At 35.3% G+C, this 25,762-nt stretch overlaps 1 protein-coding gene across 3 annotated transcripts in view; it reads right to left on the minus strand.

Annotated features, from left to right (window-relative positions):
• LOC111052626 (heterogeneous nuclear ribonucleoprotein L) overlaps positions 1–25,762 on the minus strand; it is a 366,361-nt gene that overhangs the window by 212,630 nt on the left and 127,969 nt on the right. For all 3 annotated transcript variants that reach the window (XM_039423566.1, XM_039423567.1, XM_039423568.1), the window contains exon 4: positions 18,883–18,968. In XM_039423566.1, the coding sequence (XP_039279500.1) occupies positions 18,883–18,968 (86 nt within the window). The remainder of the gene's footprint in view (positions 1–18,882; positions 18,969–25,762) is intronic.

Raw genomic sequence — 25,762 nt, forward strand, 5'->3', positions numbered from 1 at the left:
GATGAAGGAGAAGAAAATAATGAGAATAAATAAGAGGAGGAAAAATATAACAGGGGAGCAGAAGGTGATGATATGAATATTAGTAAAAACAGGAGGATAAGTTGTGGAAGCTGATAAGAGGAGGAGGCAGAGGTGCTGAAAATGAAACAAATAGAAGACAGAAGAGAGGCTGGAAGCATATTTAAATATGAATACTCAATGAAACAGCTCAATAAGAAACATGGATAATGGAAAGAGCTCAAGAAGACTATAAAAAATGGATATCAGCAGGAAAGTATGAGATAATGATGTGCTTGTATAAATAAATGAATGAAGGAAGAAGGGGGGGGGAAGGAATGATAATGATGAGAGGAGTGGGATTGAGTTGAAACAGGAGAGCAACATTCAGAGCTTGCGAACTAGAGGGAGAGGAAGACTCCCTACAGAAGGAAAAAGAATGGAGAAGAAAGAGAAAAACCTACTGAAAAACTATAACATGTAGATCTGTAGAACGAAATTGTCAGACCGTAAAAGTCAGCTCTCCATTGCCATCATCTTAATTTCAATTTAGGATCAAGTTGAAAGAATCTTCTAAGAGATTCTCTGCATTTTGATAATCTAATATTAGTGTGATCTACTTTCCGAGACATAATTATGATGGGAAGCAAAACAGCAAATTGCCAATTAAAAACGTTCAAAATAGTGTTAGGCCTGTTAAAAAATAAGAAATAGCAAGACAACTCTTTCCACGAATAGGGTGTCAATTGATTCATGGCTATCACTATCTGCTTCGTCCAGTTCTGTTGGAATAAACATTAAGTTACAGTTTCACAGCTGCTTCTAGAGAATTGTTTCTATAGTTTTTAATCCGTTTTCTCCGTCAACATTACAATATGTTTCTAGATAGAGATTATTCCCATAAAGTATTGTATGAAAATGTTAACACAATAAAGAGGTTTTATTATACTTTGAATAATTGAGATATTTACTAATGTTAAACTGTAAACTCAACTAGATTGAATCACATGAGTGGTTTGTACCAAAGCAAAGGTTAGCGGCCCTAACCTTTGTGTGGGTGTTTTTATTTGCATTTCACGGTAAAGAATTAGTGAAAAATGTTTGTGGCATTTCTTGATAGGAAAGCTTCGACTGAAGGGTACGGAGAATTTCAACAGACGGGTGACACTAACCTTTTATGGTGATAAACTGAGTCAAAAAACCCTCAAACAATCTCTGTAAGTTCATTCCTTGAGGAACAACATACACGTTGTTTAATATCATACCTATCAGCTTCTCATAATGTTCGTGTTAGCAACACGACTAAATAATTTGCCTCTCAATCATTACAAAGCAACTACTCAATCGTTCATTGCCTGAAGCAAGCTCTGGATTGATTGTACGTTTGAATTCTGCAAGTGCTATTAAAAGCATTTGATTAACAAATTCGAGTCGATAAACGAGATGCATGTATTGAGATGTAATTACAAGCGGATAACAGAGTGAAAGAGAGAATCCGTGTGTATGAATAAAAGAAAGAGAGAAACGGTAAAAGCTCGTGCTCTCTCTCCAATAACGATGTTTGTTTTGTAAATAAATGATGCAGGTACACGTACACATACACCAGCACAACGCAATGCCAAAGGTAATTAATGAAATCGCTACCCGAGCGATGTTCTGATCACTAATTACATTTTTGAATTGAATACGAATTATACAGAGGGGTACGAGTTTGAGTCGCCCCCCCCCCACAAATCACCTACTTCCGGCGACAAATTCAAATATGTTCAATCGTTATCGAAATGAAATCATCTTACGAACTAATCACAGCTCATAACAAATGCAGCATCGCTGTTTTTAGTGGATGCATTTTGCATACTAATTACAATATTGTCATCGTGAGTTACTTATGCTATCTCTACCAAATTAGGTCAAATTTGTACCTTGATCAACCCTATATTGAAAGGATTTGCAACTAATTAAAATTGAAGTTCATCCTGGACCAGCATTAGACATATTACAGTGTAGTTTCTATGTAGTGGGTATCCACTACTTCTATTACTGAGAATACTACACACACATAATGGTTCGTGACGCATAAATCTGTACGCCGCTCTATATTCACTTGGAAAAATATTGATTTGAAACATGGAAAGTCTTGCACGGAGAACCAAATATATTTTATAATCACATATTTAATTAGACTGCTATAGATGATAAGTGGTAAACTTTATTAATTTTGAATCTTAAATTTTCAAACTAATCAATTTTATTTATACCTTTTGTGCTACCTAGGAATTCTCTATAATAGTATCGATTGTATTCATATGAAATGATATTGATAAAGCAAATGAGACTGATTAAACGTTCAAATGGAATAAATTCATGAAATTGAAGGAAATATAGAACATGGAAAAGTATACGATTTTGGAGAGAATTCATATCAAGTTTCCCAGAAAAGATTAGATGGAAATTTTCCGCAGCAAAACAAGCACTAGATGACTGAGCCAACAGCAAAATTACTCAGTCAATTTCAGTTGCAAAACTAGTTTGCTTAAAATACTGTGAGCGTAGCTAACACACAATGACCTGGTCTAATTCAATAATACGAAAATGGCAGGATCTTACCGAGATAGGGAAACTTCACTCTGACAAGGGAGTAAGACAATATTGGACTTGCAATCTCTTGGCGACATCTCATTTTTCCATTGCAGGGAAATTTTCCCCATTGTGCATATCTTCTTCACCAAGTAGAGAAGAAGAGGAGGAAAACAGAAAACCACTGAAAATGTTGTTCCCTGTTCAAGTTTTACTGTTGAACTTTTCTTGGGACAGTCAGAGAAGCATGAGACATGACGATGTTATAAACTATAAGGAAAAATTATATTACTTTGTGTAATTTACTCAAATTATTATACCATAGTTATTGGTGTTTTTCAATAATGAAGAATAAAAGTCGAAAAACTAAGTAAAAGATGTGTAATTATTTAGCGGAAGATATTGAATGAATTGAGCAAATTTCTACAACGTTTACACTCTAAAACAAAGTCACAAGCGCTTTAGTTGGAACTGGAGTTAGTACGAATGTATTAAAATTTTTGTACAATTTATGAATATTTTATCAAACTATTTAGCATTATAAAGTTGAAGAGATAAAGTCAGAAATATAAAACCACCTATTGTTTTATTTCATATAGATATGAAAGAGAAAGTAGAGAACAAGAAGAATTGAAAGAGAAATATGGATGAAAGATAGGAACTAAGCTACTGAGACAATTCATTAATTTGAATCAATCATGACTACTTGTCCTGAAAATGTGATAGTACACACACTGCTGTTATCGTGCTGTATTTATTGGTCTCCAGACATTTTTATCAATTTGATGGTGGCTTCTCCTATCGACAGCACACATGATTCATGCCTCTATTACTCATCATTCTGATAGAAGAAAGCAGCAGAACCTGTCAACAATGTTTGCTTTATGACGGGTAACTGGCCTGCTGTAATATCGTAGGTGAGTGTATGTCTGCACTTATCGTCCCCGATTTTTCACTCCCATCTTTTTATTTTTCTTCTTCTTCTAGTTCTTCATCATTGTCTGCTGATTCTGCAACTCAATGTACCACAATTTTCAAGAAAATAGAAAATCCCAAAACATTAGTACTTACAATAATGTGCTCTAATAACGTCTGTGATCACTCACTCATTCACACCCTTGTTTACATCATCTCTCCTTTCCCACACAATATTCAGTAATGGAAGAACATGAGACAAGTTTCTGAAAGCCAAAGGTATTCCGAGTAGGAAACATCACTTCTTGCCGTTCGGAAAACAGTTTGTTTTACGAGTGTTGGGAAAATTTTGGGTGATAAATACAGAGTGCCCCAAACTTCGCCTCACTTCAACCATCTATCTAGCAAGAGGTATATAAATAGAATTATAGAGGCAGAGTGATAAATTTACAATGAAGAATTATTATTGAAGGCAGCGCGCCGGGCTAGCAAGTCAAGTGGCGCCCCATGTGTTGGTCTTGTTGTCGCCATGAGAAGCAGCACACATCGCAGCGCATAAATTGCCAGCAACTTTTCGGCGCGGAGCTGAGAGCAAGTGCGCGGCGCGACTCGCAAACAACTCGTTGGCGACGCGACGCGACTTGTTTTGCTAAAAGTTCAGCCATCGATTAAATCGTCACAGTAAATCGCTTATAACACACTTATCCCCACTAACTTGACTTGGATCTTTCGCTACCTCTAAACTTTATCGAATTCTTTATCTTATCGTTGTGAGATGATCTCTATCTCTATTCATTGTGTAACACCCTCCAAATGTTCACATCTATTTCCTTCCAATTCTCTAGCACTTCATTTCCTATGTCTATTATCTTCTATACCGGCTTCATAATTTGTAAAGTGCTCTTCATCAGGAACATGATAATTTAATAAATATGAAATTTAGATCATTTAAATTAATACATCACCTTCACTAATGCATGATGAATTAGTACACTCAATTTCATCTATATTTTTACCAAATCAGTTCGTATCCAGGCCTATGTTTTCCTCTTTTATCAAGCATGATATGTTTCAAACATGAAATCTGTTTATCTAACTCTTCTACCCTTTAACATCAACTCCTACTTCTCAAAGTGAGTAACTAACTACCACTCATTTTACAACTTCAAAATAACAAAATTTACTGCTTTCAAGTTGTTTACAACTCACCTAGTCCTTTCTCTCTTACATTCAATTTTGCACTCTTCATTCACTTGTTCTCTTCTTCCCTCCACACATCTCCAATCAAACTCTTTCTCTCTCTCTTTTGGTAAGATCTACATTCTCCAGTGACATCTCTATCACGCATTATTCCAAACTTTTTCCCTTTCACAATCCCATCTTCTACACCGAGTCCCTCTTCGTTCCTATACAAAACTGTTATTTACTGTCACATCGGAATAGGTGACTTCCAAACAGTTTTCTTCCCCTATAGATCAAAATAGTTTTGCGAGAAGAATATGTTGTTGTTGACGATGAGTCACAAGCTGCAGTCTGCAGTATCCGCTCTTCCGTTCGCTCGTTATTTACAACTTGAATTTGAATGCACGTAATTTAATGTCGCGTCAACTTTTGCTCTGATTCACTGAACGGCAATTGGAAGTTGAGTATTATTATTGCACATGGTCGTGGATGTTTTCCACTAGAGACTAGACAAACGATGTTAAGAATTTAGACTATTACACATAGTTTTTGTTGACGCATTCATTCATACGTGCAAAAAACAAGCTGAATTGAAATACAGTACATGATCATTCTCGACGTCTGATTCGAGTTCTAAAATGCAAAAATGAGAATTAAACCCTCCTGAAATATTCTATGAAGGAAATTACTCAACAAAAGAACGTTAAAGCAAGAGTAAATTGAACTAATAATTGTAACCAAACAGATTGAAAAATGCTAAGAACACACTAGATTAAGTAGCCTATCAGAGCGTATCTTAAGTAGGTGTGTCCCCAGGCTCTGGAATTGGCAGACATCGACGATGGATGAACCACGTGTCATGACCCTGCTTTTTTCTTACTCCATTTGTTCCTTCTCCTCTTTCTTTTCTTGTCATTTTCCTCCTTTTCTATCTGATCTTTTCCATCCTTCATTTCTTCTTTCCCTCTTTCTGCTGGCAACGAACTATACGGAAAAAGGGAAGGAACGGAAAACAAAAAAGGTTTCCGTGCACTGGGGACTTTACTTTGGTTGGGAATGCTTCCAACTCGGGATGACTTCGATATCTGAGAGACAAGAACACCGCAAGAACAGAAGCAACTAAAGAGACCCTTTTCTTCCCTCACATTACTTGTAACCAACCACCTACAAAGAAAACGTCTTCCTCGAATCTCCAGTTACGTATCGTAACATTTTTCTGAAAAACGTGGAATTCCACCCAAAAATCATGACATTATTCTGGATGTATTAAATCTAAAATATCAACAGTTAATTCTAGAAACCTCCTTGAAGACTTATTTTCCACTCTCTAATGAAAATTGGATTTGTCTAAAATATAGAAATTTTACAAGATAGTTGGGATAATCTCTTTCAGTAAGGTAATTCTTATCAGAGAGAATTTGAAATAAAGGTACATTATTTTAGCTGAAATGTCATAGATATCAAATGATCACAGTTGTTACAACACAGAAGCATGTATTAATTTACAATAATACTTCATTCACAGCTGAGAAGCATGCTGTGAGTCTGAATGGTCCGACCACTAAGGAAGCATTTTCGTCTACCCAATGATAGACTTTCAACTAGATGAACTGATCATCAAAATATGACTATGTTATAATATACATTTAGCTGCTACAGTGATTGATAATAGTGGATCTAGAACTAGATTTTCCAATAACCTCATTTCATCCAATATGGATATCCATCATAATTTAATATCCAATACTAAAAATCAAGATATTGCAGAAAGAACAATAAACTGAACATTATTCTTTACTATTGTGAATTCTTTTAAAAAAATTCTTCATGTGAATTGTTCTTCCTGTCACTTCACTGTCACTACTGTGAATCTGAATAGTTTTTCTTGACTCTATCATGTTCATCCTCATTCATATCAGTTTCTCCTCATTAGGAAGAATAGATTTTTGACTGTAAAAATATTAATAGCGCTTTATATTGACGAAATATACTACTATTCACAATCTCAGACACTCCCTTCTACCCTGTCTATAGTACACGTTTCGGAGTCATAGAGACTAGAGAGCAATTGATATATCAACTGATAAGAGATGGAAAAAATAATAATCTAACGTTGGAGAGATGAGAAGTAAGTTCTATTCCAGATGGAGGAAAGAATGCAGACTGAAAAGACTATTGAATTGGTATCATTAGTTCCAGTAAACTACACTGAACCCAATTGTGAGAACACTGTTTTAAATTCATATGCCAGTTCGACATTGGGGAAGAAGCGTTACAGGAAACGGCAATAGAGAAAATAATTGGGAAATTAAAAAGCGTGCTTCTTGTCAAACGTTGTGACTTTGAAGCTATTTGTAAAATTTAATGTCGCCGATTATTAGTTGAGAATTTCGGTAACACAAACAGATCCATATTTCAAACACAGCTCTACTAATGTTGAATAGAGTAATAGTAATGGCAAAAGAGACATTAGTTTCTTCTTCTTCCTGGGTCTTCTTTCCCTTCGTTTTCTTCATTCTGCATAAATGGCTGGCTCAACGCCAGTGAGTTTTAATGATCAAGCTCTTCCAGTCTGCCCACTTTCTTGTAGAAAGGCTTGAGATGAATGCACCTCTGTGTCATCTATTCAGAGTGTGTCTGCTAACTCACTATTTGTGGATACTTTCAGGTATTTTGATTCTCCAATTGAAGCTAAAATCAGCTTGAAATGCAGTAACGTATTCTTCACAAACATTTTATTTTTGTTACAATCTTGCTGGTTTATACTTCTACGTAAATCAAGAGGTTTGTGTATTCCATGTCTTGAAATAATAATGCATTGAAATTCGGCATGATTAATAGAAATAATTAATTCATATAATTTTTATAATAATTTAATTATAGTATAAAATATACTAATAATTAGTATGATTATGTATAGTTTATCTCATTTCATGAACCGATATGTTATATAATTATATACTTATAGTATTGGATTGATCTGGGAATACTTTAGTGGGATGAAATAAATCAAATGACAAGACAAAATTTTTTATCAAGATCTTGAAAAGGGTATTTCATTGTCATTCGGAATGGATACTACAAACCATGTAATTTATCTTTTTCAGATCATTTCAAACAGATGATTCCACGAAACATCAATTGATTTTACCCTCTTAGATACAACAACCTCATTTCCAGACATTGTTGCTCAAATTAGATGAAAGGACACCACAAAAAACCCAACCACCATTTCAATAGTCTATTACAAACTAATTTTCACATATATTGTTGAACAAGTCACGTACTAATAGTTGAACGAAATGAGAAGACCTAAAAGACTAAAAAACAAAATAAAAAAAGACAGTCAACTACACTTGTCACTAGTTTCCATTTGCAGCAAAAACCACCCCCTCGGACAATTCATAAATAAGGGATGCTACCGAAATGTAAATAGAGCGCGCGAGGTCTGTGTCAAACGTTGAATAAATAATATGGGGTTGGCTGGTCGTCCTCTACTTATGCTTCCCTCTCCATGAAGCTGCTCAAGTGCCACTGCCACAGTAACACGTGTTCTAATGGCTGGTGTATCGATGAGCGAGCAACAGGCTTGAGACGATTCCCAGCCAACAAAAAACACATCAATGAAAGATGAAACAGATTCAAAGGAGTAAACATGTTTGGATTCACGTATATTCACCTAGTACTAGAATAATAAGGATGTAGAACATTTACAACGATGGGTCAGCTATCTTGATTCAGTTAAAATTTATCGTCGGTCAAGAGTAATTAGTATTTTACAGGAAAACACCTCAATGAGAGAAAAAACTATACAATTGAACATTGATTGGAAATAAACATCGAAATTCATAAACATATAATTTCAATCCTTTTACAATAAGTTATAGAAATGATTGATTTGTGAATGATATTGCTTAGACAGTGCCTTTGTTACTATCTATAAGTGGACTTATTTCTTGTCAGTTACATGAGCCTTTTCATTCTTTCATAGGACTAAACAGTGTTACAGTGTAGGGTATTATGATAGAGCGAAGATTTCGTTCATAATCATGAAGTTGTTGTTAATACTATTATTTAATGCATTTCGAAAAAAATCTTTACAACAGCTAAACTCAACAGACATTCCGTATAGCAGCATGACAGATGCATTGGATAAATGTGATCTTCTTCGGGAAAATATTTAAAGACAGACATAAAATTGAGAAAATTCAACTATGATGGAAAACAAATTCGCATCACAAGCAATAAAATTGAGCCATTTTCTACGTGCTACCATTCCGATTTAGAGAAAAGGCTTATAATGGGAAAGGAGAGAAGTTTAATAGGAATCGTCTTTCTATATTCACCCTTCTTCAAACAGATAGGGTGAAGCGGGGTAAGAGGGTGACAAAGTGAGGGAAAAACGAAAGAACATGTAAAAATGTGGAAGATCCCAGTCATTTAGCAGAGAGAATTTCCAAGGCTGAGATAAGATTGGGTGCAAATTTTTTCCTCTCTCCTAACCGATAATTCGAATCGAACGTTATTCAAATTCAGCAGAAGCAAGAGCCGAAAGCTGGCTATAAAGATAGACTTAGTGAGCTGATAAACGAATTTTAAACGCGGAATAAAAAAATAGAGGGAACGAGAGATTGAGGGAAGAAAGAAGTGGAAAGAGAAAAGAAAGTGAAGAGAATTATAAGGCGTTTGGCGATAACGACACCTGGCTTAAGCAAGTTCATGAAAGTGCCCTGGAGGTTAGGTGAGAGATAAACGAATGGGAGAAGGTGAAGAATAAGAAGAGAAGGAGCACCTGGTTTAGATCGAATAAGCCAAAAGAGGTGAGATTTGAGAAAAAATAATATGCAGGATAAGAAAAGATATGGAGATGAAGTAGAAGATGCGGGAGGAAGAATTTGAGAAAGACAAGAACAAATGGTGAGAAATACATTATAGAAGTTAGAAGGAATGAGATTGTGGGTGAGAAAACTAAACTACATATTGGAGCTGAGCAGGATTGATGATTTTTTTCATTTTCTAGAAAAATGACAATAATTTGAAAAATATGATGATATGGTGGAAAGACTAGAGAAGGAGAATAGGGGTTAGAGTGAGAGAGAAATAGAGGATCAAATCCCTAATGACTTTGGATAAAATAGACAAAGTACATGATAATAAGAATAATCGCAAAATGCATTGTCTCTATCAGGGCTAGCGTACCAATAATTCGACTGGCTCCCCACCCCCTGCTAACCATCACTCCCTCTGCTCAGTGCAGCACCTATGATTTGCAGGGACCTTGCAGCTCAGTGGCAGGGGGGTTGCCCTCCCACAGGGGACCCCCTCCAACCAGCCTCAGGTTTCGTCCCGGGAATACCCCTCTTCATGCTGGGAGCCCCGCAGAACGTGTCGTCTCCCTATCTTTCGGGATGCAAGACTCGCTGTCATCCAACTTCGGGAAGGATTCCACCCTTCCTCCATGACACCCTACCCCCTCCACAGCCCACAACTTCCATTAGAAAGAATCTCTCCAAGTAGTCCAGCCTCTCACTCTTCATCCTTCACCCCCCCCCCCGCACGACGAGGGCGCACCTTGATGCTCCCAACCAACTTTCGTGTGGCACGATGAATATCAATTAGTCCAGGAGAGATCTGATTATTCAAACCCTGCCTACCCTTCGTCCAATCAAAATGGGTGAGACATTTTTCAGAGTTTGCATGCGAATATTATTGGGGGAAAAATTGATTACGTTAGAAAACCTGCAGCATGTGATTATCATAAACTAGAAAATTGTCTTGTTTTTTCAAAGCACTATACAATGTAGTATTTGGTTAACTGATCTCATCAGTGATCTGTGAAGGACATCACATTTTCATTATATGTCTATGAAAAAGTTATTTTAATAAGATAGTAATTTATGAATGTTCTAGCTTCACATTTTTATACAATGAGACCATAGCTGTAGTTAGCATAACGTTCTGCCAGTTCAAGCCTTTTTCTACTTTTAGATCTATGATAACAGGATGTACTTGAAAAGCTTCTGATAGGCTACAAATCAGAATGTTCCGCTTCGATAGCAGAATGAAATAAACCAGAAAAATTGTGAAATTTTATCAATAAATTGCTAGCAGGCAGCTTTTAAAATCTTCCGATTGGCTACGCCAATAGTTGAGATAACTGTATCAGAAAATCAAATGAAACAATCCAGAAAATATTTAAATAACTCAATCATGTACACTTGACAGAAATAGCCTGCTTGGAAAATCTAAAAACATTCCACATCAAACACATAACATCAAAAATAACCGTCATTTTTGGTAACCTAGATACTGGCCAGAAACCACCACACATGTAGAACGGAAGTTTACTTAACATTAACTATAAATACAGTCAAAATCCATCCAGTAAAGAGCGTGCATAACTGAAAGCCCAAACACAAACACACACTCACAACTCTGCGTTAATCTTACACGTTCTTAATAACTTTGAATAATGAAATAGGCTACTGGAGAGTTCCACTAAGACGGCCTCAGTTCGTCCCCTCGGCTCATAATGCATCTAATGAATCTTCTCTGAGTAAATTTATCTTGCACAAAGCTTAATCCTCCTCCTTATGAATGGAGAGAAGCTGGTCGGTCGGCTAAGTAAGTAATCCTGTCATTTAAATTGGCGTACTATTAATCGCTACATTTAATTAAACCCAAGAGATGATCAACATCCTTCAAATGGATTATTGCTTGCAATTCCGATTCAACGTCTTGTGTGTAAAGTAAGCAATCTATTACACAATAATAAGTATTGTATTATATTTGGGATAACGATTTTGTCAGGTTACTTCAGGAAAGTAAAGTAGTACTAAAATTATTACTAGCCATAGAGCTCCCGAAGTGGATGATCTGACTAGAATAATGATCTTTTAATGGACTTTGAGTACATTTCTTCTTGTTGGCCACCAGTCTGTGAGTCTCGTATTATTGCCTCAGTGCGGGGAACTCATATTTTATATAACAGAGCAACCTAAACATAATGCACCATAGAGATTTCACACTTTCATTTCAATAATTATTTTATTAGCAATATTATTTTTATTAAATCTTAAACTGATGTCCAAACTCTTTGAAACCTGACAAGTAAAATGTACCTGAGGTGCTCGAGCATGACATTATTATGATTCTCTAAAAGAGAACCGAAGAAACAGAAACTTATGATTCCCAAGAAAGACAGACATTACAAAAAGGATCATCAACCATCATATTATATCCACCAAGTTATACGAATCGTACAACACAGCTCAGACCAAGCATTGAACCGTTTAAACGTAACCTGCACTACAAGGAACGCTCGAAATTGCTCCATAGTGCTCCTAAATGAAACGCCCAAATTATGAAGACACACAGACACACCACAAATTTTTGGCACCAATACAACATTCGCTCTCTACCAATTAGACAGTCTACATCAAAACTCTTTAAAACAGGCGTCCAATTCCTCCACCCTCTTCATACTACACCACAACTTCTTCCTCATTCCTTCTCCCTCACTCCTCATCAACACTCCACCCCCACCACCCAATACTCTCTCAAACAGCAACAGAGCGGCGTTAGATTGAATTTATATCGCATATAAATGTTCGCTATGAGTGTTCGTTAGTGACTTTTACAATTCGCAAAACTCCTCAAACATTCAACCAGCTCGGCAACACTCATTCACAGAGTTCATAATTTTGATCGTTTTCAAAACATCACAGACAGACAAATTTAATTCAGCATGTATGCACCGCAGATACAGATGAAAGAGCCGACTCGTAACACTAATTATAAGCCCCCGCACATCCAAATACATGAACATATTTATACATTCAGATGACTGCACTCACTAAAATGTCTGGAATCTGTGTGGTTTGTTACTTTGATGTCTCCAACCATTCATTACTCCCTGACAACATAATGTGAATTTATTGCTTTGAGAGATTAGTTAAAGCAAGCACTGGAAGATTGGATTAGTATACTAGTGCAAATCAATGGTAATCAATTTAAATTTACTTTCAAAATACCCATAAGGCTGTAATGACTGTTTAATTTAGATTGGACAGTATGAGAAATTTGTCTAATCATCAAATTTAATAGTATTTGTGGGGTTCATCCACAGGTTTCACCCACATATGAGGAATACCTGATTTGATGGCATGTAACAATAAATTTGATATTCAAATAAGGACAAGGAGAAAGAAGATGATAAGAAGAAAGAGAAGAAGAGGAAGGAGTAGAAGAGGCAAGTTGTTGGATTGGTAAGAGTCGGATCTAAGACAGGTGAACCACCTTGGGTGCTGCTCGACCTCACAAAGCAATGATTAATGTCCAAAGTTGTCAAAGAATCAGTTATACGGAATAAATTTATTTAATATCTTCAAATTTAATATCTGATACTGAAAACGAGCCGATGAAAGCGAGTAAGAAATTGTAAAATAATTAATCTGATTTGTACCTTTGAGCCTTTGAAGTTACAATATTATTCAAAAGTGAATTCCAACTTCAAAAAGTTATAAATGATCTGACTATTCTCTCATTAACTTCGATTTCCAACGTTTAGAGATTTCAAATATTTGAAACTTTGAGGATCCGTTGACCAGTACTGATCGATTTTAATCAATAAAAATAAAAAAATCATGGAAGAAAAATAGTCAAAGCATAAAATGACAATATAATTTATTATGCATCCTTCAGTTTAAATTCTACTTCAACAATCTCTCTCTATCTAATTTTCTAGAAAACATTCTACCTCTCATCTTATTTGGAATTTTTCAATTATTGATTTAGATTTATATTTAGAAGGAAAAAATACATTTTTTTGTGACTTTTGAATCTTTCTCCTATCGCCTCTCTGCCAATTAAGTCTGTACACAAAATGTTGTTTATATCAATCTAATTTCCTGGATGAATAAAATTAATTATCTGTTCATCTCTCGAAATGTCTACGAACTCCTCTAGTTGTGCTATTAGTCGTCTACATTAGCCGTATCACAATTATCCGCTAGCTACTCGTTTTTCCGCCATTTGTTAGAAAGATTTTTTCCGAAATCTGTTTGGCAATGCACTGAATCTCTCGCCAACTGCCCAAGAAAGCTGTTACTAGTTTATCGACCACGAAGTGATGCAATAATATTCTTCTCGCATCGGTTGTACTTATTAATGATCTAGCACAAGGCCAGCTCTCAAAATTTAAATTTTTCCCTATAATTGCCAGATCAGAATTTATTGTAATTTTTACAGAAAATATAAACAGATTAGTCGTATCTTATTTTTCTAATATAGATTCACGATTTATGTATAGAATCTTCAAAGAAATTTTCATCTCCTAGTTCACATCGCATCATCTTATTTAATATTACTTCTACAATAAGGAAGAAATAAGTTTTTTTGTCACACAATCTTTCTTCTACAAGTTTCAAGGGAGTGAAATTAACAATGGTAAAAGAAAGAAAAATGTAACAATACATAATAATAGAACATAATATATAATACAGAGGAGGCATTTTAATATTGGATTGTTGATAAACCTATTTTGAATGCCCCACTTGAATTGATAAGACTCTCATTACAAAATTATCACATTACTATAACTTTCATAATCCATTATAGAAGTAGGAAAAATAATTTTTTGTTTTGATAATTCATTGAATTGAATTGACTGCATTTCCAACAAATGGTACAGAAGCGGATGAATGTGAGAAAGTCAGTGAATTGAGAAACGTTTCCGCGAAATACGTAATACAGGCACTGCTAAGGTATCGTCAGCAAATTTTTTCAAGAGAATTTATCAAATCGACAGGAGTGGAAAAAGAAAAAAGGGAGAGAAACAAGGTTGCCTCGGATAACAAATTCGATTAAGCGAACGATGGTTCGATTCGAAATAAGGCAGCCATCATTGAATTATTTCTGTTAGACAGAGAAAGAGAGAGAATTACAGAAAGAGAGAACGTGAGCGTGTAATAGAAGGCAAGAGAGCATGCGAGGGAGCTAAACGCGTGCTAGAGAGAGAGAGAGAGAGAGAGAGAGAGTGAAAGTTAGTGTTGGAGAGAAGTAAACGCACAAGAGGTCTACTGAACCTCTCTCTTCAACACCTACCCCCTGAAACCATTCCAGCACCTGGGCAATTGGCCTGGCTGAACCTCCCCCCCCCGCAACGTTGCCATCAAATCGAGGTTTGCCGAAAATTCCCCCCTTCCCGCCCATAATCGAATAAGTTTTCGATAAAGTAATCCGGTTTCGGTTACAAAAGAAGACGGGGCGCCAGCGAATCTTCAGCTGTGATTGCGCGTCGTCTAATAAAAAATTCAACAACTTGGCGCTCTCGCTAGCACCATCAGGCACCATCACAAACACACACCTCCACACCATCACACCAACACACCTTCGCGCAGGGAACAAATCTTTCTCGTATCCTATTTTACTCCAACCCTACCCATTCATCCTCCATTCTTTCAGCGGAGAGCTTGCAGTATGATCGGTTCTTTTTCTCATAGCAATTGTGGAAATCTGTCTCTCATCGGAAATCTGTTGTTGAGGGAAAAAGGGGAAGGTGGAGGTTGAATATGAGGGAAGATGAATAGGAAGGAAAAGCTGTGAGAAACAAGGGTTTGACAGAAGCAGAGAAGAATTAATGTAATAAGCGTGGATTATAATATCATATAAGAAAATAGGAGGAGATGCAATACAATGGAGAGAGACTAGCAGGACGTTGGATAAATATAGTAGAATAGAAAATAGCAAGGAAGTTGAGAATGAGAATAAGGACGGAGACTGTATAAATTCAACTGGCCGTAATAAAAGCGTAATAAAGTGGCTGAGACATTATACAGCTACGACCACGACTTGCAACTCAATTCGTTATATTCAAACCCGTCTAGGATAACAGAGATGCAGCTTCTTCTCACACTGTCATCTATCTCCGCTCCTTCCCAAAAATATATGATTGCAAAGATTCAGAGCAGTTGAGATTACACTGAAAAGAGGAGATTTCAGTTTGGAAACAGAGTGCTAAGCACGTTTTAATTTGCCTCACTTTCTCAAGTGAGAAAATCTACTCACGAAAAACGGTATCCTTTATTATAATAGAATTCTAATTGAATCAAGTTTAATGTATTGAGGATTTACTTCCCATATCCTAGTTGCATACGTATACTTATTTACAGTATTTCTATACATCCATACATCCATATTTTTATGAGTTAAATAGAAAATATCTGTTAATGCAATTCGCTCGTAACATGATTTTAATTGCACGAGAATGTACCACTTTACAATTCGCTAAGAGTATAAGATTTAGTTGAAGGTGTTCTGAATCTTTAAGAATTTTTACAAAACTGATAACGGTCACTATAAACGTTATACTGGGCTAAATTGAAAGAGGTTACTAACAACATAAAGATTTTATGTAGTGGATTTTATGTATTGAAATATAAATAATTTTATTTTCAATTTATTGCAATGTAAAAAGTTGTTAGTCGGGAATTATATTGACATTAGTTCATCATTAAAAGTATGGAATTATTATAGAAGGTAATAATAATAATTAGATATTAGTTGTGAATATCGACAACATCAAGAAACAATTGTCAATGAAAATTACCGATAAAACTCAGCAAATTTCATGAAAGACCGCAACATACCTCTAGACAACCCACACATCGCGCAACAATGAAAAACTGCCTGAGTAACAACTCCTCAGAGTGCAATGACACTGACAGAAAAGATTCATCGACTTCGAATGACATTATAACTATAGTGTTTTATTGACAGAGTAGCAAGTTCCTGCTATAGAAATACAACATATCTTCAAACTCTATATTATGCTTCGATATATAGATACACATTCCTATATCAACGGTGCCCACCGCTAAAATTCTTCCACATCAAATTAAAACACAATATGCCAGTCATCGTGGTACCATTGTTTGATGCCTGAAAGACGAACCAATACATTATATAATTGTATACACCACAAGGTGCCAAACTGCCATCTTGGGAGACAACACCGACAATACAAATTGGTGCCTAGTGTACAAATTAGTTAATTATTCGACCCACAATGTGATGCTTGGCCATGAATGCAGAGACAATCATTCGTCAGCATATTATTCCGCCAACATCAATAACACCGGAACAAATCGAAACAATAACTAAAGTGGATTCATCCGTTACAATCGTGTTCATATCATTGCACTGCATTCAATCGGCAACAATATTGTTGGAATAAGTTATAGATTCTTCAATAAGTAATGAGGAATAAGATAACATCGATTGGGTTTGATAATAATTCATTGAAGAAGGATAAAGAACAGACGAGAGATTCGCAATTCAATAGATTCTAAACTATAAAACTGATTGAACTATCCAATCGGAAACTAGAAAAATGCCTCCAAACAACAGGGAACAATTAAAATGAGATTCAATAGGCTGCATTGCTTACTTTGAAAGAATACGTAATAGAGAATTGAAAAAATATAGCTGATTATTCTGTAGCTTTGAATTCGAATAATTAATTTGAAACAATTTACTCACCTTGATCACCTGAAAGTATAATATCTTATGTTATAATCAAGCTTGAACTAATTAGAACCGTCTAACAAATTATGTTTGTTTTTAAAAAAAAATTAACGTTTAGAAAACTCCATGTGTTGCCAAACCACCAATAGAAGTGGGAAAAAATTGATTAGATAACGATACAGGATCGAAAAGATTCAAATTGAAAGCAAAAATCTTTGTGGAGTATGAGATTGCCTACTATGATTGATTAGGAAGGTAGGTATTGTCAGGAGCTTCTTTACACAGAAGATAGAGGAAAAAAAATAGAGAGAGAGAGAGAGAGAGAGAGAGAGAGAGAGAGAGAGAGAGAGAGAGAGAGAGAGAGAGAGAGAGAGAGGATAAAAAGAGAAGAGAAAGAGAGTGAGTTGAGCAAGACAAAAGAGACAAGAGCTGAAGTTTATTAATCAGCTTGAGCTGCTCATCTTGAAGAGCCGGATGAATGATGACGTTAATACTCAAAGTGACTTCCTATCCTTCTGACTTAGATTAAAATGCAAATCAGTTGGTGTTGTGAAGGAAAAAAGCAGACACTTTTGATAAGATAGAAACTTTCTAGAACAACACCAAGATTCTTGAACAAACAGCTATCACCATCAGCACAGCATCCCCACACTGTGCGATGCATAATGTAACAGCGCTGGTCGCAGATGACAATCATCAAACAGTAAGCCGAGAATTACTTCAACGAGGTTTCACCACCAATAAACAGAGTGATTCGCAAAATATAGTAGAATAAAGGGAAGAACAATTATTAAAGTGAAACAAGTGGAAGAAGATGGCATAGATATAGATGAAGAAATAGTGGTTAGGATAGGCCTACATGAATATTGCAAGTTGGTGAGATGTTGGTGAGTGAGAACAGATTATTTTAAACTTAAAAATAGAAGAAAATCTATCATCAGAAAATTTAGATAAAATAATGTGGAATGAGATAATAATACAAGGACATAGAATGCAAGGAGCATGCGAGGAGATGACAAAAAGACTAGGGACATCCTGCATGAACATTCCTATATACAAAAAAAATCCTACAGAATTATTGCAAAATATGTGTATACAGTATTATACCATTTCATTGTCTTTTTCTTTAGGGCTGTTGTGATAAAATAATTTAAAAGGGTACTGTGATTCATATTTTATTTATAGTATTATAAATCATATATCATGAGATATTATCACTGTCATTAAACTTATGAAAAATTGTAAGTTTTCAAGAAGAATTCTTTTTACTGAGGATGACGTCTATATGAGTCCTTAACCTATGATTATGAGAGATATGATAAAGGAACTATTGTTTCAGATGGAAGAATACTACCAAGTTGAGGAGAGATAGTTTCTATTGATTGAACACCTCTAACTGGAGCTTCACTCTATTCAATAATCTCGATATAAAAAAGGACCTTAACCTCTATAAGGAAAGGACAAGGGACGTTGTACTAAAACCTTAGAAGACCATGGGTAGTTTCGTTATTATTGGTAGATTTGTTTTTCCAAGTTTCTATCCTGAGAATATTGTAGAATGAGACAAATATTCCATGTTAAATGATATTATTGTTTGAATATTATCCTTCAAGTTACGAACTAATCAATGAAAAAGTAATTACTAATTATAATAAAGTTAATATTATGTAAAGCAGTAAAGGATATTCAACCATAGCTTGAACGCCATTCTTCTTGAAGATCACAATGCGAAGCACTTGACCGATGGGTGTGCAGATTGTGTGGATAACGTCCTGAAACATACAAAAATAACAAACATGTTAGTAAATTATCATCACAAAAGTATCAATGATTTACAAAATTGTTGAAGAATGATTTCGTATTGGAATAAAATTATGTTACCAATCACAAGTTAACCAATAATAAAGAAGCAATTTTCTCGTCATGGACACAACTCAATGGACACAAGCCAACCAATGAATTTTCTAATCAAACTCAAACCCAAAAAATGGAAACAATATATTATTATCATACAACTTTCTTGGTGGAATATAACGAATTTCACCAACTCAAACTTTCAATTGATTTTGTTGTCCAAACGATCGTGATTGATTGATATGGTACACAAGCTTTATTCATTCACCTACACGTTTCACGTTTTTTTTTAATACTGAGATCCAATGAAAAACAAACATGGATTGAAAAATCGATACATCATTGCTCATGTATTGAATTTGTAATCAATCAGCAAACCATCATTATGCGACAGGTCATTTATTTGAGATGAATGGCGCACAATCATCCAACAAAGTGCAGTGCATTGTTCAGTTTTTGGGTGTCAGTTGGAAAAGTGATTGCTCTCTGTAGGCTGCTGGCTGCTGTATGTCCGTCCGTATTCAATTAGCGTGATTCCGTTATCTGATGCGATGAGTTGGTATCCGACATGGTCTGTGATTGAAAATAAATCACACAGAATTCCGGTAGTCAGATAATAGTCGCACAAAATCAGTGACTTCTGATTGGGTTCGTAGTCTGTAATGTCACTTCGAGTTCAAAAATAACTTTATGTGGAATCGTCTAGTTGTTATGGTTTTTATTAGTTTTAGCCTAATAACTGGAAGAATTGTGTTCCCAATTCAAGAGATCTGAGTAATAAAAATTGGATTTGAAAATTACATTGCAAGAGCTGGGTTGATATTAGTGTTACCCAGAAAACAGTAAAGCGGGCCATCCGCTATCCGATGTGTTGTCCAACTTGAGGTCCATTATTCGACGTCGGAACGTGAATGGGGCTGTTGTGAGCGGGGCGAATGCTCTCTGAAGTCTGGTGAACTATTCAACTGACTTGTCCGACTTCAAGGTGAGCCTCCCAGTCTGGTTCGATTTTGAACGTGAGTGCGGATGTTTTCTTACCAGCCGGAGCGTGAGAGGTGAAAGATCCAACATGGTGGCCCAACGTAGTTGGACCAAACTACGTTGACAATTTCCAAGTATGGCCCGCTTGGTTTAGCTTGCCGTCAAGAGGAACAATGTAGCAAGAGGTTTCAAGAAGTCGTTGATAAATTGAATGTTATCATAATATTAAGTGTTAAAATTCAGTGAAATCTTTCATTAAGATTGAATTTCCAAACTTTTGGGTTAGAGTAGTAATATACTAGAGAGTAACTAATATAGAAATGATAGTAAAATTCAACAGCGATTAATAAGAGACAGTCATGAATAGTATATAACAGACAGTATATTGAGTACAAGAATATCAAGAGGAAGAAAAAAGTGAGAGATTGAGAAAATATATTCAACCTTGTATAAAACGAGAAAAAGTTGGGAATCACAAAACAAGTGTATAGATAGTTCGTTAATATTATTATGTATTATCACAGAGATACCATTCACAAGTCCAATGTTTATTCTACGGTATCATTTTCCATTCAGGAAAAAACAAAATAATAATACAATTTTACAAACAAAAATACAAAATGAATTATTATTCATTAGAATAATTTCTTATTCTATATCATTTATAATTTCTAAATCCCTTACTGAAGGGATTCATTAAGTTTATATTATTCACTTTGCACTGGATTCGAGCAACGCTATATTCTCGCTAGTTAGGCACGAGTCATTATCGAACGAACATCACCTAAAAAAACTTTACCCACACCAAAAGCACACATCACCAACAAAACACAATGCAACAATGTCGTTGCAGCGCAGCCCAAAAGGACGGATATAAGTTGTTTGTGGCCGTCATTTTGCCGAACCACACTGTCGTCACACTGCTCTGTTTTCATGAAAAACTGCACGTTTCGGTCTAATTAATGGTCTTAGCGGGATTAAGTTGGCTGCCTGGTTTGAGGGTGGTAGCGTGCATAAAGCAGCCACCTTAAAATATATCTATAGTTCAACTGAATATATAAATTTCAACTTACATAGCTCCAGCTATATAAATAGTAGAACTAAGCTCCAGCTATACATTGTTGAAGAGCTTCAGTGTATAGTTCTGACAATATAGATCATCTACTAGATACAGTAGAACTAGAAAATTTAATACATAGTTCAACCAATATCATATAGTTCAACCAGCATATATATATTACTATTGTACATCTATATACATCTACTTCAACTACATTACAGAGTACTCCAACTCATAGTTAACGCTCCACAGACTAGAGCAACCCTACAGCTTTCTTAATTGGTATTTGATGCAGACTGCATGTTATCCTATTAAACTGGAAACTTTCCTTATGCCTGACGTGTAAATTAGGGAGGGGCAACTCATCTGGAACATTATATTTTCCACCAGCCACTCTTCTATCTCTTTTCAACAACAGGTATTCTTTGCTGCGAACTTGTTCATTTTATAATAATCTTGAATACTCTTGTTGATTTTATCAATTGGAGAATCATAATTATAATTATCACATGAATTCATTATTTATTCATCTAATCATCTTACAATTGCCCATCAATATTATTAATTTTTTTTCATTCCAGATTCTATACTAGCATTTATAGGATAGTAGGGTTGAATTTACCTCACCCAAATCATCGGTTGAGTTATCCCATACACACGAAAACCTCTCACAAATTTCAGGTAGAATAAGAACAAAATTTTCAATCAAAATGTAAAAATTTCACAGAATACTTAGTCTTCATAAAAATTAAAGAGAAAATATAATCATACTAGACGTGGATGGCATGGAATTTAAATGTTTAAACATTGTATTTTATTCACTATATAAGAACGTTTCTCTGATATTCACCAATTATTGGGACAAAATTTCCAATTAGGAATGTAGTAATTTCGTAAAATAGAGACGTCATTATTAATGCAGTCAGTCTAAAGCCCTGCTAGAACTTGAAACTACTAAACGGTATAGCCAACTTATCTTATCTAAACATTCAGATACAGTTAATGAGCAGTGGTACATCTGTAGCTTTAACTTGTGAGTACAGTTAACAAACAAACATTAATCACAAATAATTTCCAACTAATCAGTGATAATATGAGAGAGTTTTATCACTCCGAAGACTTTTAGTTTCGAAACAGGAAGAGATTGAGCAAATTAACTACTGTTCCAATAATCGACAAAATAATCAGGCTACAGTTCGAGTTTTGTGTGACAAGTTTGGAAGCGATTAGCAGAAGTACACACACACACATACAAAGTTCAAAAGTCGTGAAATTTCAGCAAAGCATCCAACAACTGAACTTCGACTGAAGTCAGAGGGAAACTGAAGGAGGAGTAATAAGGAGAATGAGTAAGACGGAAAGATGGAGAGAGCGAGTGAGTGGGGAAGCGTTCAATACAGTCGAAATAGTGAAATCAGAGCAAAAGATAAATACGATTCAACAGAGACTGATGTAATGCAATGAAAAGTAATGAAGAAAGATAATCATGCTTGGAGAGAGATATTGGAGATAGAGGAGAAGATAAGAAGAGAAAATAGGGGAGAGATATATGAAGTAAGTAACAAGAGACAGTTAGCCAGATATCGAGATAAATGCTGATCAACTTGAATTGGAGAGTTGATAAAATGAAGAAAAAAAAGAATAGAATAGTGAGATAAATTGAAAACATTTTGGTTTCAATGCTAGTTGAAAATTATTCACTATAATACTAAATATTCTAAAAATGTTTCAGCATAAAGTGAAAAATATAAGAAAAGGATATTCAAGAATAAATATAATGGCATGTGAGTAAATCATCTATCTAAAGAAATAGTCGAATTGGAACACGAATTCAAAAATACTGTGTTGAAAATTCTTGGAAAAAAAAATTGCCGATCATCACCCTACAGGTAACATTTGATATAATTGTAAGAGTAGTCCAGTCAATACAGACATAAAAAGGGGTGTGCTTGCAATTTCTATTGTAGTTCTGATTTTTTAATATATTATTTGGGTACATAAGAGAAGTCCAGAACCAATTTCTTCATGCAAAATTTTCTTGTGCTAGATACAGGGTGGCCCAAAAAACCTCGTATTTTCGGCTCATTTTCCAGTTTTCAGCTATTTCTGCCAAATCTCGTAATCGGATTCTTGCTCTCGCCTTTTATCTAGATTGTAAAATTCTGAATAAAATGAAATCATTCGGAACTCTCTATTTTTTTCGGAAAGCAATACTTTCCTTACCTATGGTAATAGGGCAAGGAAAGTAATAGAATAATAGAATAGATAGGTAATTGAAACGACAGAGTTGGGAGAAAAAATATAGCAATTCCAGTGAATAGAGAGACTGATGAATGAAAGTAAATGAGACAGAGAGGATGAAACGAAAAAAGAAAAATAGAAAGTGAGAGAGAGATGCGTTCCAATATAAACGAGCCTAATGACTTGCATCCTGTCTGCTCGCGGATAGGAGGAGCCGAAGCAGAGCAAAGCAGAGCCGATAACAGATAACAGCACTACGATTTACATCAACTGGGGAGGGGTATTGTAAGGCAGGGAGGAGAGTTCAAGTTCATAAACTTCACTACGATTTACCACTGCACTGACAAACTCATTCCCTCACTTTCTCCACTCTCTCTCTATCCTCCAATACACACAAATCGCGCCCGTTTATCAACAAATACAACAATTTGTCTGAGTTGAGAGTTCAACAACAATCAGCATCATCATAACAAGCAGCAGCTAGCTCATTTGCAATCGTCTACAAACCGACAGCATGAGAATTCGTGATTTCGATCGCCTTGTCAAAATTGAGATCGAATTATGCAAATAATTCCATGAGGTCTTTTATTGACTGTGATTTTCTGAGAGAGCTCTGTAGTTCCATGTGATTTCGGTGAGAGTTTGTGATTGTGATTGTGACTGTCAATGAGACTGCAACTATATGGTGTGAATTGGGCTATTTAGAGTATAATGAACTGAACAAAAATCATTAACAGTACCATAAATTGAATTGGATAAACATCCTGAAAGAGTTGATAGTCGTTATTGATAAATTGATTTATTGATAATATGATATGCATAGAGGATGCATATTGAATTTTGAATGCGTGTTATATATTGATTGATATAACACACTTGTACATTTCATTTTAATATTTATTTAATTAGTATTCGAATTGGTTCTGATAGTATCTGACATAGATTAGTTCTGAATCTATAATGCATTTGATGCATTGTTTTCAATTGGAGTGCGCGTACCTATCCGCATCGTATGAAAACAATGCATCAAATCTAATCGTCCGATCCGTCCGATGCGTGCCGTCCGTCCGATGACGTTCTGTGTGCGCCTACCTTAAATATTAGACTACTTATCGTCCAACGATTATGTGATCAGACAAAACGTAGCTTGAGAATTATAGTCTATGCACGCTCAATTGAATAGGTTTTAGACTTTTTCAAAGAGCGTACGATATAGTAATGTATCGGCAGAGGAACATGTTAAGCAATGGTGAGAACGGTGATGAGATAATTTATTGACAGTTTCAGACAGATTCCAAACCATTGAAAAATGATAATGCTGCCCATAGCTATTTATTATTACGGTAAATGAACACCTCTATGAGAGAAAACCCCTTAGGCCTGAGTTTAAAAACCAGACAAGCGCCATTTTTTGAGAAAATCGGTTTTTGTCTGATTCTTATAGTACAGAAGACGCCAAATCGATTGGTGTGAAAATCAGACATGTACAGTTCATAGTTTTGCCGCTAGAATGCATTAACACTTGTCTAAGTCATATGTTACGAATCCGATGATTTTGAAAACCAGATATGTACTGGAGATGTCTTGTTTTCAAACTCATCACTGCTGAGTTATTGTCAAATGCTAGGTTATGTTGAGTGTTGACTGAAAAAGGTTAGGTGGTGTTTTGATAGGTTCTGTAGCTGTTTCTCTTTGCCTTGTTAATTTTTCATTTTGAAATGGATTCGGATGACAGTGATAAAGATCCAGATTTTATACCTGACACACCAACTCCAACGAAAAAGCGGAAACGGAATGAAAATAAGTGGACAGTTAATGTCCGAAAACTTAACCTCAATGCTGGGAAACAATACAAAACAAAGACGGGAAAAGTAATTCCTGCTAGGAAATCAAGCAATTGCAAGTGCAAAAAGCGTTGCTTATCAGAAGTTACTGATTGTGTGAAATCAAATATTTTAAATGATTTTAATTCTCTTGATACAAAAAATCTCCAAGACGACTATCTTTCCGGTTTGATTTCATCCCATCCAGTGAACAGGCAAGTTCTAATTTTTATTTTTAGTGTTATTATCTTATTAGGCTAGCATTAACGTTATTTAAAGCTATTCAGAATGAATTCAAAAGGTTTTTAATGATTTATTATGTGTTATTAATCTGAAATTTTTATAGTAGGCTAACTATTTTCAAGTTCATAATTAGCTTGGCTCCTGTTTTTAGAGTGTGAAAATTGCTAATTCTTGATCATGACACATTATCGATACAGATTTTTTGTATAAATTGGAGGAGGAACCCATTTATTTGGGCATCTTGTACCTACATGGTCTGTTGAAATGGATGACGAGTTTAATTCTGTAATTCAACTTCAGCTAGGCTAATACAATATGATACATTCTTTCCATTGAAGAGGTATTCAGATGTAATATAATTCTT

The sequence above is a fragment of the Nilaparvata lugens genome, chromosome 3, assembly GCF_014356525.2.
Source record: "Nilaparvata lugens isolate BPH chromosome 3, ASM1435652v1, whole genome shotgun sequence".
NCBI classification, from domain to species: Eukaryota; Metazoa; Arthropoda; class Insecta; order Hemiptera; family Delphacidae; genus Nilaparvata; species Nilaparvata lugens.